The following is a 14,412-nucleotide window of genomic DNA, read 5'->3' as shown; positions in this document are numbered from 1 at the left end:
GCTTTAAAGGGCCCGGGGCTCCCAGCAGCGGCCAGAGCCCTGGGCCCTTTAAATCACTGCCAGAGCCCTGCCACCACTACCCCAGGGTACCCAGGTGATTTTAAATCTTGAACAGCCCCGCCTCTTCCGGTTGAGGCCACACCCTGCTCAGGAGTACCGGAAAGTCCTTTAAATTACTTTCACCCCTGGTTGTGGTATATCTGGAACAAAATCATATGTCACGTACAGTAGTTTTTAGATGTTGAAAATAATAGAAATCTTCCAATTATCAATATTTAAAACTTGCAGTTGTTTTTTGTGTGCGTTCAACTTTATTCTGCAATAGCTTCTAAACAAATAAGGTTATTGAATATTCCCTGTATACATACATATACCTCTAATGAACATGAATGAACGGTGTGCTTGGAGGAATAAATTTCTCATAAAAACAGAGAGAAGTTATGTCCTGGGTAATATCCCCTTTTACAATTAATTTTGGAGCAGAATAGTGCAAAAAATTACATAGTTTCTTGTACTACAGTTCCAGTAATTAATTTGAAAGGTCAACATTCCCATTTATATGATGCCCTTTAGTTTTCAGTGTAATGTTCAGGCACAGTCTTATGCTTGGAAACGCTGGGGATCATATTTTGAGATCTGCATCAGTGTTAATCTTGATTTTTGGATATTTGATTTACAGGCATTATGACTTAAAATTTGTTGCCTAATGTTACACTCCTGCATTTCTATTTAAGCACCTAAGTGGCATGGAGTTTGTTTTGTTCTCTTCAGAACTGCTGGGCAGCTCTCACTCTTGCTCAAACAGACTTCAGTGAGATTTGTGGATGCTCAGCTTCTCTGAAAATTGAGCCAGTTCCAAGCCCCAATTCAGGAAAGCACATGCTTAAATCTTTTCCTGAATGAGGAGGCTTTTGTGAACCAAGGCCTTATTTATTTTATGGACTTAAGGGCTTAACTTTAGACACACAAGTTTGAACATTTTGGGCTGAGCGCCTCCTGCTTGGGTCTTAAATTTTCTCTTTGGTTCCTGTATTCCCACTGAGTCTTCAGTGGATCAAATGTAACTACAGGCTTGTGTACAGGAGAAAGTTCAACCAGTTTAACTAAAGGTTAACTAAAGGTGTGATTTGTAAATGATTTAGTTAAATTGGTGCAAAAGGCTGTCTGGACACTCTTATTGTGGCTTAACAAGCCAGTTTTAAACCAAAAAGAAAGTGCCCACATAGGCGGTTGCACTGGTTTAAAAACTGACTTAGATTAAACTGGTACAACTTTCTTGTGTTGACAGAGCCTTAGTAATCAAATTCTCTAGTGACATAATAGTAAAAAGTTTGCTTGCTTCTCTATTGCTTCAGATATATGCACTGAACAGGGTCTTTTGTTTTTCCTTGTAGCTTTCTCGTGAAAGTCGTGAGGGGCGTCCCATATGGCAACTTAGTCATTTTGCCCGTGTTTTGGAAGAAGAAGAAAACAAACCAAACCCTGTAACTCAGAGGGTTAAAATGATTATGGTATGTGGGCTTTTCCCCTTTCTTTAGAGAAAAGCAACCATATAATTAAATGTATGCATAAATATTTCTCTGTTACTGTCAAGTTATATTCCCTGCCTGTTGTCAACACCAGCCTTTGGTTTTAAACCTAGGAGGGCATGGGAGAGTAAAAAAAATAAAATATATATATTTTTTTAATTGCTACTTGTTACTAGATTTGCTGGCTAGTTACAGCTGAAATGGTTTCACTTTTTTCTCTCTCTCCTTTTTAAGTCTCTAGGTCTGGTTCTTGTTCATGCTCACAGTCGCTGGATAGCAGAACCATCTACTCAAAACAGTACAGCAGAAAATTCAGTAGGAATGGATGAAAATGCACCAAAGAGAATTGAACCTAATGTTTCTCTATGGCAATTTTATCTTTCTAGGTGGGTGAATATCTTGGTCCTTCTAAGTATTCTGTTGCATCTTCCACTGACTGAGGCTTATTCTCTGGTGCTTTCAGGTTAATTTGTAAGGCAGAGTACTTTGCAAAGCAGCCATAAACCCATCTGCTCTGGCCACTGTAGGATTCCCTACATATGGAGATCCTTGTGTGACATGGCATTCCATAGTCAATTTAATGGTAATTGGTGTAGTCTAGTCAGGTGTTCAAACCAGCTTCCCTTTACTCTGGGAACATGTGCACAGCTTCCCTTTACATGCACCACCCATCCCCAAGGACTTGGAAAAAAGGTCCTTGTCACTGTTCTCTCTCCTTGTGATCAATTTTTTTTCTAATGTTAAAGTACTATAGACTTGATTGTCAGAGGTTCTGACAACCCACAACTCAGGTGTCACTGCTGTTCTTCAAACATGCTGAACTGCTGTGCTGTTTCTTTTCTAAAGTAACGTACTTCAATAATGTGTTATAAAGGGGGTAGAGTTCTAACAACTGCATAAATTATGATCAACATATAGCTCTTGTTAAAGCAAATGGATGCCCCAGTGATACATTTTATAAAGTGTAGCTATATACATGAGATTGTATAAACATTGCAGGTTAGCTTTGTAGCATTTTCTTGTTAGGTATTAGCTTGCATGTCTTGCTTGTTTGTTAAAGCAGTGTGTGAGTTTATAGTGCTATACAAATGTTTTTATATACTCAAAACACATTTACATTTACTTCTTGTTTGATCTTCCTTCAGAATGGCCAGTTTGGACATTGAGCAAGTAATCACTCTTGGTTTAGCTCTTCTTCTTGCTGTGAAATACATCTTCTTTGAACAGACAGAGACAGAGTCCACGCTCTCACTGAAGAACCCCATAACCTCTCCCTCGATAGTTCAGAAAAAGATTCCTGATAACTGCTGCAGAAAACAATCTGTACTTGTAAAAAATAATCAGAAATCCAGCACAGTAGAAGAGGCTGTAATTTCCAAAGAGAGAAAAGGTAATAATATATGCTTTGGATATCTTAGGTACTGAAGGATCCAATGCTAGGGCTATTTTGCAACCAGAAAACTGTAGTCTGAGATTTTTGTAATCTAAATTCCAATTTTAATTTTTGTCTTTATGCAGTTGAAGTAATAAAACCTGCATTAGCAGAGCCATCAGCCAAGGCTACATTTGTGGTTGGTAGTTGCATCCCTATGGAAACGTCTTCTCTCCTTAATAGAAAGGAGCCTGAAATTGAATTGCCCAAAGAGCCACGCTCCACTGAAGAATGTTTATGTATACTTGGAAATGCAGAGGTAAGAAAAGAGAACAATAAGGTTTCCAGTTCTACTGAGAAGTTCAAGACCAAAAAATTATAAGCAGTATTTTAAAATTTCACTGTGAAACATTGTTTGTGAATACATTCTTCAATTGACTGCATTGCTCTTACAATTGAATGTATGTGTAAATAGTATGGCTTACACTCTTAGTATACAACCATTGCAAAATGCACTTTAGAGATCATTTCTGGTGCAGTCAATTCCTGCTTTTCAATTATTTGTATATGTTCTTATTCTTGAATGTATGCAGCCAAAAATTCAGTTTTTGCTCATTTTTGGTAACAAAAGATTTGTTACCATATCTTCCCCCCCAAAATTCCATATCATAGTAGCTTTCCTGCTCATGAACAACTAGAGTATTAGTCTATACATCTGTTAAAGGTGGCTGGTTGAGAGCAACATAAGGTGCTCAGTTTTCTTCACCCTCTGCTCCCAAGCTCTCTGAAATCTCCGAGGTTGTGTGGCTACTGATTCTGATTCCCCATGAGACAGAGTATTGTGCTCCCTCCAGACCAGTGGTCCCCAAGCTTTTCACATCGCATTGCCTCGCCCCCCCCATCTGCATCTCCCCCATGTGAGCTGCAGTCAGGAGCTGGGGCCTGGGGGAGGGCGGGGAAAGAAGGGAGGTGTGGACAGAGGTTAGGGGGCTGAGGCTGGTGCCAGAGCCGCAAGGGCCTAGGCTGGGGGCGGGGCTGGAGCAGAGCTGAGGGCAAAGAGGGGCTGGGTGGCACTCCCTCTCCACCTGCTGGGGGGGGTGGCTCGGGCCCCACTGTGCCACCTCCCCCACTGGCGGGGGCACTCCTCACAGTTTGGGGACCACTGCTACAGACCATCAGACTTCCCCCTTTCCCGCAATATGTACTTTACAGAAAAATGTCCATTTATAAACTTGTACGTAATCTGTCTTCTTTAGATAGTTCAATACACAGAGCCAGATCCTCAGCTGGCATTTGACTTCAGTGGAACTATGTAATTAATGCTACCTGAGGATCTGTCCTGTAGTGTTTTAAAGTAAGAGTCTTTCTTCACTCTGGAAAAGCAATGACATTTCGTAATGGAACTTTTAGTCTATACATAACTCTTTAGTTTGGCTAGGTATTGCAGGTTATTTGATGGTAAGCATGTACTTCAATACTTTACAATGAGTAAAAGCCTCACTCTGAATCTCACAACATTTTATAAGTTTAAATTGCCGCTGTTGTATCTTGGTGAGGTTTGTTAGTTTCCTTTTGGTTTATATGGATTCATGATTGACACAGACCAAACATTCATTTAGAATGATTTTCTTTGTATGCTGCAGTTGACTGATGTTGATAATGAAACAGATTCTTTAGGTATGATTTTCAGAAGTAAAGAGTATCCTTTACCATACTGGAAACATTAAATATTACTGGAAACATTAAAAGTTGTACTGCAGTTTGTACAAACACAAACAAAACTTTTTTTTTTTTTTAAATTTCTAGAAAGGTGCAAAATTTCTCACTGATGAAGAAGTCATCAACCTAGTCAATACTAAGCATATTCCTGCTTACAAATTGGAAACTTTGATGGAAGCTCAGGAACGTGGTGTATCTATTCGCAGACAGATGTTATCTCAGAAGCTCCCTGAACCTTCAGCCCTACAATATCTTCCTTATAGGCATTACAATTATTCTTTGGTAAGTATAATGGAGACAAGCAAGAGTGAATTAATTTTTAAATTTTAAGTAACTCCTTTTGTGTGTGTTCCCCAAATTCTTCTCAAAATGATAATTCATGTGCACCACTTCCAAGGAATTAAGACAGAGCTATCAATTATAGTTTGTCTGTCTTCATACAAACACAGACTGCATGGGTATTCATTCAGTTCACATCTGAAAGTTCTCACAGACATAAGTATTGGATACTTTTAAGTTTTAATTTAAAAAAATTAGAGTCCAGATAGTTTTGTAGCATGATCAAAAAGGACAGTTAATAAATTAATGTATACAGTTCCCTAATCTCAGTAAGTTTAGGGTTTTGATAATACCACAGTTGAGTTTACTGGGATGAGTGAAAATGTGAGTTGAGTCATAATAAAAGGAAAGTTATTCAAAATCCAGATTGTTAGTTTAATACAGTTTTCACTTTGTACAGTAACTCTCCTAATTGATACAAGTACATAGCATTCACTAATATAAAAAAGGTCTTTCTGCAGTTTTATCTGTTACTATACATTACTTCAATGATTAAACACTTCAGTGAATTTCAGAAGATAACTGTCAAGCTTTACTAAATACTTCCAAACTTTGTGCAGTATAAAACACTGCAGTGTAAAAATGTTGTATTTTATTGATGTCAGTTGGTAAAGTAGGCTAATTTTTATTTATTTTATTTGTTTGTTATCAATTTCTCAACATGCTGTCGCAATGCCGTATCCTTCATGACTGTTAAATCTAACATTTTTTTTTAAAGGTAATGGGAACTTGCTGTGAAAATGTGATTGGATACATGCCCATCCCTGTAGGTGTAGCTGGGCCACTTTTCCTGGATAGCAAAGAGTTTCAAGTTCCAATGGCAACAACAGAAGGCTGTCTGGTAGCAAGCACAAACAGAGGGTGCAGAGCAATATGTGTAAGTAAAATTCATTCTTGGATGGTTAGCTCCTTGCCTCGATTAAGAGCCCATCGGTTAATACAAAATGAGTTGAATTGTGTAAGGTAGATATCTATTTAATTAACGTTGTTATAAATCTTACTCATTTTCTCCTTTGGTCTTAGCTTGGTGGAGGAGCAAATAGCCGTATTCTAGCAGATGGGATGACTCGAGGACCGGTTGTAAGATTACCCTCTGCCTGCCAGTCTGCAGAAGTGAAGGCTTGGCTTGAAAACTCTGAAGGGTTTAAAATAGTCAAAGATGCATTTGACAGCACAAGTAGGTTAGTAGCATGGCTTTCTGAAAAGTATTTACTAATGTAAATCTATAATGAAATACAGAAATCTCCCATGTTTAGGTGTACTACGATGCAAGAAATTACATGATACTAGATTCAGGGATTCAAATAACTTTGGTCTAAGTAATCAACATCATCTTTCATGGCCAATATCTGGTTAACCATTAGGGCTACAAACAAATGTTATATCCCCTAGGAAAATAAGGAATTCAATCACAGCAAGAAAAAGGAAGTTAAAATGGTATTATTCTGATTACCATTCATACTTGTTACTACCTTCAAAAACACACACACACTTCAGTTCTGACTTGATTTTAGTGGTCGTTATCCTGCACTTGTAGAATTAGAACCAATGTTGTACACCACCATCTAATCTTTCAAATGATATAACATGTTCTGCTCTAATTCTAGGGGCTAAAGAGAATATTGACCCTATAATGCCAGAACTGACAGGGTGGGGAGCATAACAGTATTAAAAGTATCATGATTTAGAGCATGAATATCATAATTTCTTTTATCCCCATCCCTCCCCAATATTTGTTGTTGTATATTAACTCTGGAAAATCGAAGACTGATTTTTCAGTATTTGGTTAGCAGAGTCATATTCCACAAAAGCAGGTGGAGGTCAGTAGTACGCATGAGCATATTCCAGCAAGGCTTGATACCATGGTATAGAACCATCCGTCCTGCTGTTGAATAATGTGCAATATCTTCAAGTTAGTTTGTTCTTGCTTACTGCATAGCAATAGAATTGGGTTGTGGGACATGCCTTCACTATCACTGCTCTAGACACTGTTTCTGTATATAACTAACTTAAGAATTGCCAAATCTCCCTCTCTTAGCAGTTAATATTCAATAACAGTGGTGAGCTGGAGCCGGTTCGTGGGAACCGGTTGTTAAATTTAGAAGCCCTTTTAGAACCGGTTGTCTTGCACGGGCTTCCAAATTTAACAACCAGTAAGTTGAAGTGACCCAGGAGCGTAGCTAGGGGCAGAGCAGGGGGAGCAGCCGCTCCCCCTCAGCACATTATCCAAAAGTGGTGCCTTAGGCACCGACTCCCGTGGGTGCTCCAGCGCCCCGGCCCCAGCTCACCTCCGCTCCGCCTCCTCCCCTGAACGCTCTGCCCCGCTTCTCCCCCTCCCCCCCGCTTCCTGCGAATCAGCTGTTCGCCCGGGAAGCCTGGGAGGGCGGAGAAGCGGTGTGGCGGCTTCACGCTCAGGCCCAGGGAGGCAGAGACGGAGCAGAGGTGAGCTGAGGCGGGGGGGGCCACCCTCACCGCAGCAGGTAACCGGAGGGGGGCGAGCAAGGGGAACTGCTCCCCGCCCCAGCTCACCTCCGCCTCCATGGGCCTGAGTGCGAAGCCGCCGCTTGCTTCTCAGCCCTCCCAGGCTTCCTACGTGAACAGCTGATTTGCAGGAAGCGGAGGCGCTGCGAGCTTGGCCTGACCCGGTGCTCCAGGTGCTGCGCGGCGGCAGCATGGCTTGGCTCCAGCCGAGCGGCACGGCTGTAGCGCCGCCAGCCACCTCCAGGCAGCAGTAAGGGGGTAGGGAGTGCGGGGGGGGGGTGTTGGATAGAGGGCAGGGGAGTTCATAGGGGTTGGGGTGGTCAGAGGGCGGGTAGCAGGAGTGTTGAATGGGGGCAAGGGTCCCGGGGGAGCAGTCAGGAAGGGGGGGGGGGTTGGATGGGGCAGTGGGAGGCAGTCAGGGGCAGGAGTTCCAGGGGCGGTTAGGGGACAGGGAGAAGGGGTGGTTGGATGGGGCAGGAGTCCCGGGGGGCCATCAGGAATGAGAGGAGGGGTTGGATGGGGCAACAGGGGGCAGTCAGGGTACAGGGAAGGGGGGTGGATAGGGAAGAGGTCCCAGGGGGGGCATCAAGGAACGTGGGGGATTGGATGGGGCAGGAGAACTGGGGGGTGGGTGCGGACCACGACCCCCTTGTGGGGTGAGGAGTGAACCGGTTGTTAAGATTTTGGCAGCTCATCACTGGTAACACAGAATTTTTTTTGTTGGGGATGGAGGGAGGGAATTGTTTGAAATTAGGTAACTACAACACTAAGATCCTATATTTCACAAATTGAAGGGCTAGAAAAATTAGGCAAACAGTACAGTTACTTTCAGGAGCAGTAAATGTTCTTAAACATTTGTCTTGGATCAGCTGTCAGAGGACTTTGTGCCTGGTAGTTGTTGCTGATTTAGTTTTGAGCATAGAGCAGGAGGAGGAGTGCACATTGTGCGTGGTGCTTAACAGGGTTATCTAGAACTAATGGCTGACTGTCATTTGTAGCTGTAAAGCAGCCTGTAGTCTTTAGCGAGATAAGGGAGAGAGAAGGAGTTGTAAGTAGTCAGTTGATTCTCTTTTATTTACAGGTTTGCTCGTCTGCAAAAGCTTCACATCAGTCTGGCTGGTCGTAACCTCTATATCCGTTTTCAGTCTGAAACAGGGGATGCAATGGGAATGAACATGATCTCAAAAGTAAGATCCAGTCTGTTTCTACTTAGCAGTTTTTTAAAAAAACTAGTTAAAACATGTCACTAAATTAACTCTGAGTTAGTTTGTCCTGTCTTACATGACTATACAGGGAGTGTAAGCAAGGACACAGGACTCCCCACTTCCCTCCCTTCAGCTTCTCCCCCTTTCTTTTTCTGGGGCTTGTATAAGGGCCATCCAGAATCAGAGTCCTGTGTTAGGGTTTATAGTGCTTTTGAGAGTAAAATTTACTTTCTGTCCCTGAAGTGCTTAAATCTAAAATAGGCAAAACAGGTTTACATGAGTGAGAAATTAAAGTGATTATTAATCCTACCTCAACTTCATTCTTATTGGCCATCTTCCCATATAAACTTGATTTTTTTTACCTTTGCTTGTTTTATTTACCTTAGGCAATTTACCGAGGGCAGGCTGTGTTTCTCTCTAGTGATATAAAATGGTAAACTGTAATGGTTTAGTTTTGTGTCTTTGACCATAATCAAGAGTAGTACCTAAGCAATGAAGACTGGAGAGCTAAAATTACTATATTTAAAAAGAAAAAGAATCTGCTCATGTAACTCAGGCTCTCCTTCTTCCCCCAGTCCAGAATAAAGGGAAGAATTGATCCCAGAGTATTAAGATCCATGTTGTGTGCATACCTTGATAAGTGCCAGTGTTCTCTGGTCCTATGTAGCCACTCTGGAGTTAGAGAGGGCAGAGCTTCCACCCACCTGTGCAGCCCCAGGATGAGACACCTTGCATGGTGGGGAGGAGCAAGGGCTTGTGAATTCATTATTTCCTCTACAAGCAAGTGAGTGAGATGGGGGCAGAGCAATGATTATACATTATCCCTACCCCCAGCACCGTCTTACCCAAAAGGGGAGTCCAGGTTCCTCTGTGAGGAACAATTCCTTCCCATTGCTGCTCCTGGGGTAGCACAGTGATGTGCTTTCCTTGCACAGGAGTTGAGCCCAAAGGTTCAGTCTAGCCCTGATGTCTTAGCGTCTCTGTGATGGTTAGTCACATATTAGTTAAGTTCTCCAGTGGTTTATAATACAATCCTCATGAGAAGTTAAGCTTCATTTATATCTGCTTCTGTCAGGGTACCGAAAAGGCACTTGCGAGACTGCAAGAAGAGTTTCCTGATCTCCAGGTTCTGGCTATTAGTGGTAACTATTGTACAGACAAAAAGCCTGCTGCCATAAATTGGATAGAAGGCAGAGGGAAGTCTGTTGTCTGTGAAGCAGTCATTCCAGCCAAGGTGGTCAGAGAAGTAAGTACCGCTTTGATTCATCTTGGAAAAAAAGCATTTTTTTTCTAACCAAATTCATCCCTTTTATAAAAATTTAACTTGAAATTGAAATTTATAAATTGTACGTAATGATGACTCTTCACTTTGAGCATTATTGTAGGATCATGGAAGTTATAGATAAAAATGACCTACTAGTAGAGGATTTTTCATTCAATATTCTTTTCTGCTGTCTGGTTTAAAATGTCTGAAGTGGTTGGTCTTCCACCCCTTCTTTTGAAAGACTATTGCACAGTCTAATAGATCTGACACTTCAGTATTCAGTTCAGTTTTAATAACCTTTGTAACCGGTCCCTTGGATACTCCATGGCAAATTAATCTGCAGCAGTTAGCCTGGGTTCTGCTATACCTCACAGTGCACAAGACCGGAAATTCTTTGCAACCTTCATGTAAAGAGGTTTTGATTGCATTACTCATTTTCATATTTAATTCAATCAGTAGTATTTCTTGTGACTTAATTTGATATTTAATTTTGTAGTGCCCCGGAACTTTTAACTTTCAGTTGTACTGCAGAATTTTGTATTAAAAATATATAACTACATTGTAGAAGTCATTGGGGGAAGCTGGAGATTGTGGCCAGCTGGGATGAGGACAGTTGAGGGGTTTTGCTATTTGGAGTTACCTTGAAGGCAGATAGGTACTATCATAGCTCATTAACAGGCTTTTTCTGCCAAACTATTTTTATATTGTCATCATTAAGTTTCAAATTTAATGTCAACATTCCATTGAAATAAATGGGGTGGTTCACCACATCTCTTAGAAGTATTTATTTCAGGCTTATCTGCAGACTCAGGCAAATATCTCTGCATTGGTTTGCATTCCATTTATATTTAGAAAGTTTTAGCAACTGTAAGAGCTTAAATTATTTTCTTTTAAATGAAAGTCTGCATTTCAGAGAACTGTTCTGCAGCAAGTTCCTCAGCCATGGAATCACAGTCTGAGTGCTAATACTATACAACATGGGATTACTACTGCTGTCTAATGAGAAGTATAATAAAAGCATATGGCTTTGTCTAGGTATTGAAGACTACGACTGAAGCTATGGTTGAGGTTAATATAAACAAAAATTTGGTGGGCTCTGCAATGGCTGGTAGCATAGGTGGCTATAACGCCCACGCAGCAAACATTGTCACAGCTATCTACATTGCTTGTGGACAGGTAAGTTCAGCCAATTCACAGCACTATTGGGTTTTAGTTTTTTAAATATATTCTTAAGATAGCTGAACTAAATGTTTTTATTCTGACTTTAAGGATGCAGCACAGAATGTGGGCAGCTCTAACTGCATCACTCTGATGGAGTCAACAGGTCCCACAAATGAAGATCTGTATATCAGCTGCACAATGCCCTCTATAGAAATTGGAACAGTTGGTGGAGGGACCAACTTGCTACCACAGCAAGCCTGCTTGCAGGTACAAAGCATCAAAGAAAATTAAAATAACATCCGTTTAAACTAAAATGCCTTCTGGTTCTATTGTATACTGTGTGTCTAAGTAATACTGCAAATTTTTTTCAAACTTTAGTAGGCTTTAAGATATGACTACCTAGAGTTCTAAAGAGTATTCATGCATCTAATTTTGAAGCTAAATGCTACTTTTTAATGTCTGAGGGACTTAAAAGCTGGTTTGTTTCACAATTTAGTAAGGACTATTAAATAACTCTTAACTGAACACAAATTTACCTTTACCAGCACTTGGTTTTAAAGTGGATGTTGGATATTTTTGTCTACAGATGTTAGGGGTCCAGGGTGCAAGTCAAGAAAATCCTGGTGAAAATGCACGTCAGCTTGCTAAAATTGTATGTGCTACAGTAATGGCAGGGGAATTATCATTAATGGCAGCACTGGCAGCTGGACATCTAGTGAAAAGCCACATGATTCACAATAGGTAAGAAACGCAAAGCTTAGTACTATTCTCTGTGTCTTCCTCTGTCCCAAATACAGCACAATATGTAATAATGGTACATGAAACAGTTAAAGCTACAGAGAGAGTGCTGACTCCAAATGGCTTATCTTACTATTTTTGTTAGGTCAAAAATAAATCTACAAGATCTTCAAGGAACCTGCACCAAGAAAGCAGCTTGAATGTCAGAGGAGCGTTGAAGTGAACCATTGCCATAGCAACTGACCAGGACTAAAGAATAATATATATTTATGAATTTTAGAAGGCAGTCTTCAGTACAAGGGTTTTTGTGGAAGATAATTGAGAAGATCAGCAGACTTGTGATCAGTGAAACTCCTCCTTATGACTTTGACTTTCTTCAGCAGCTAAAAATTACTTCCTTTATGTAGATCCCAGATGTCTTGAACATGGCTTTAGAGTTTTTGATATTTTTCTTACTCTGTTCATGCTCTTCTGAAGGGTCAGCTTTATGTCATTAAGGATTGAGGGTATTTTGACTAGTGAACTCCCAGTTATGACTGAGATGGAAAACAAGTTCTGTAGTGTAATTTGTTGTATGTTTAAAAAATGATTTGGCTAAAATTGGTTTGTATGTAATGTTCCTTGTGATTTTTGTTTTCTGGTTAAAAAAGTAAGTTTTAAATATAAAGTGATAGCAGCCTAATTGCTTCCATGAATTCCTGATTTTAATTTTGTTTGTTCAAGTTTTAAGCGTAGGTCTTGGGTTATGAGATAATTTTATTGAGTCTCACATTAATCTGTAGAAACATTGATCTATTTATAGTACTTCACTTGCTGCTGTTCTACTTAAGTATTAGCTCCCTAACTGAGTTGAATCATTTTTTCCTTTAAGGAAAATCTGTTGCTACAAAGTGCAGAAATGTTTGACATTCTTTAATAGGGGTATGAAACCACTGCGTTCAACTGTCTGGTCATTTTGTTCAGAGAGAAGTACTGTATCATGACTTTCTAAAACTTTCATGATACAGATATAGAAACGATTACACATCAGGCCAGTTAGAGCTTTGATAACAATACAGTTTTTTAAATAACTTTTTCTGTAAGTAGCAATGGATTCAAGTGAATGAATCAAGAACAGATGTTTACACTTTTAAAATCTCATCTTTTTAAAGTACAGTGCGTTTGCACATTAATAATTTTTGGTGTTCGACACTTCTTTCCCAGGGATAGGTGTTTGATCTCTGCTTAACTTGGAGATGTAATAAAGCCAGAAAAATCACGTGTCTTTAATGTTCCAGTTGGTTTTTATGTTTGATTCTTTTAAAATGTTTTCTTTTGTGAAAAAACTATAATTTTTCTTCTGAAAAATCCAATTTATCCATCTTACGAAAACTTACAAGGGTTCATTGAAATGATGGTACTAGAAAAATTAACACAAAAAATGTAACTGTCCATTAAAATACTGTATTTGGACCAGTGAGATAACGTAGGGTGTTTCTTAACATTATGCAGGAAATATTAGGTAGGTTTATTTTGGTTTGACTTACTACTGAGAAAACGAGTATCAGTTGATATGCTAAATATTTATCCTGTCCAGTCACTGAAGGAAAACTATAAATGGATTTGAACATTCCTTCTTACTAGAAGGATGTTGTCAGCAGGTTGGTCTTTTTCTGGGGATGCAGAGGCATTTCGGGGATGCGGATGAAAGAGAGGGAATGCTGTTCTCCTAATGTGCAAGCTTGGTATAACTTGTGAGGGACTGATCTTGTAGAACATCAACTCTAATATTAATGTATTGGTCTCATAAAGCTATCATTCAAGCCAGAAGACATACTACATGCTAGGTATGCTGTGGTAGCATGTAAATATCATGAATGTTTATCTTTCTGCAGTATTATCATCAGTAGTTTTTTCTTATTTATGCAGAGTTGAAACTGCTTTGTTTCTATGTTCAACCAGTGATTTATTATTTAAAGTAACACTGAGCTGGCAATAAGTGGTGGTTCAGTGTTCATTTTGGTGAATGTAACTGACATTCTGTCTTGCAGAATTAACATTTTGTATTATTACTAAATTGTGTACATTTTGGTACAGAATACTTTTTCAGTTTCAGTAAAACAATGGAAAAGCATTTTGGCTTAATTGTGATATTTAAGTATAATCAGTGACTTTACTAAATATTAATCACTGTTTCAGGGATTGCTAACATATTGGTTTTTGGTGGTATGAAGAACACTTATGGAGTTGCAATAACTTCTCAATACAGTAGTTGAGAATGAAACTTTTCATTGAGGCCTATTTTGGACATTTCTCCCTACTTTCCAGAGAAGAAGTCTATTTTGCCTGGAATTTTTTTGGTAGTGGTCTGCTAAAACAATATTTTTTGCAAAGTCTGTGATGGTCATTTCAGAGAGATGTGTGACCCTAAACACAAAAATGCACTTTTAGAAAAGTCTTCCAATCTGTTTGGGATAGGAACTCTAAACTTACTGCATTCACTCTGCATCAGTAAAAGCTAGTGCATCAAAATTAACTGACCAATATGTTACTCACTACATTACACATAACTCTTGAACATTAAGATTATTTACAAGGAGGAGGGAGAACTCTCAAATGAAAGTA

General features: G+C 39.7%; 1 protein-coding gene across 3 annotated transcripts in view; it reads left to right on the top strand.

The window, feature by feature from the left end:
- Window positions 1-13,921, top strand: part of HMGCR (3-hydroxy-3-methylglutaryl-CoA reductase) — a 29,023-nt gene extending 15,102 nt beyond the window's left edge. For all 3 annotated transcript variants that reach the window (XM_045021900.1, XM_045021901.1, XM_045021902.1), the window contains exons 8-20: window positions 1,395-1,511; window positions 1,764-1,915; window positions 2,675-2,919; window positions 3,048-3,220; window positions 4,708-4,902; window positions 5,678-5,836; window positions 5,983-6,140; window positions 8,522-8,627; window positions 9,721-9,891; window positions 10,945-11,085; window positions 11,179-11,337; window positions 11,657-11,811; window positions 11,954-13,921. In XM_045021900.1, the coding sequence (XP_044877835.1) occupies window positions 1,395-1,511; window positions 1,764-1,915; window positions 2,675-2,919; window positions 3,048-3,220; window positions 4,708-4,902; window positions 5,678-5,836; window positions 5,983-6,140; window positions 8,522-8,627; window positions 9,721-9,891; window positions 10,945-11,085; window positions 11,179-11,337; window positions 11,657-11,811; window positions 11,954-12,008 (1,986 nt within the window). In that variant the 3' untranslated portion in view covers window positions 12,009-13,921. The remainder of the gene's footprint in view (window positions 1-1,394; window positions 1,512-1,763; window positions 1,916-2,674; window positions 2,920-3,047; window positions 3,221-4,707; window positions 4,903-5,677; window positions 5,837-5,982; window positions 6,141-8,521; window positions 8,628-9,720; window positions 9,892-10,944; window positions 11,086-11,178; window positions 11,338-11,656; window positions 11,812-11,953) is intronic.
- The last annotated feature ends 491 nt before the right edge of the window (window positions 13,922-14,412 follow it).

The sequence above is a fragment of the Mauremys mutica genome, chromosome 6 (assembly GCF_020497125.1).
Source record: "Mauremys mutica isolate MM-2020 ecotype Southern chromosome 6, ASM2049712v1, whole genome shotgun sequence".
Taxonomy (NCBI): Eukaryota; Metazoa; Chordata; order Testudines; family Geoemydidae; genus Mauremys; species Mauremys mutica.
The sequence above is the reverse complement of the archived record's forward strand: the minus strand, read 5'-3'. Positions and strand labels throughout refer to the sequence as shown.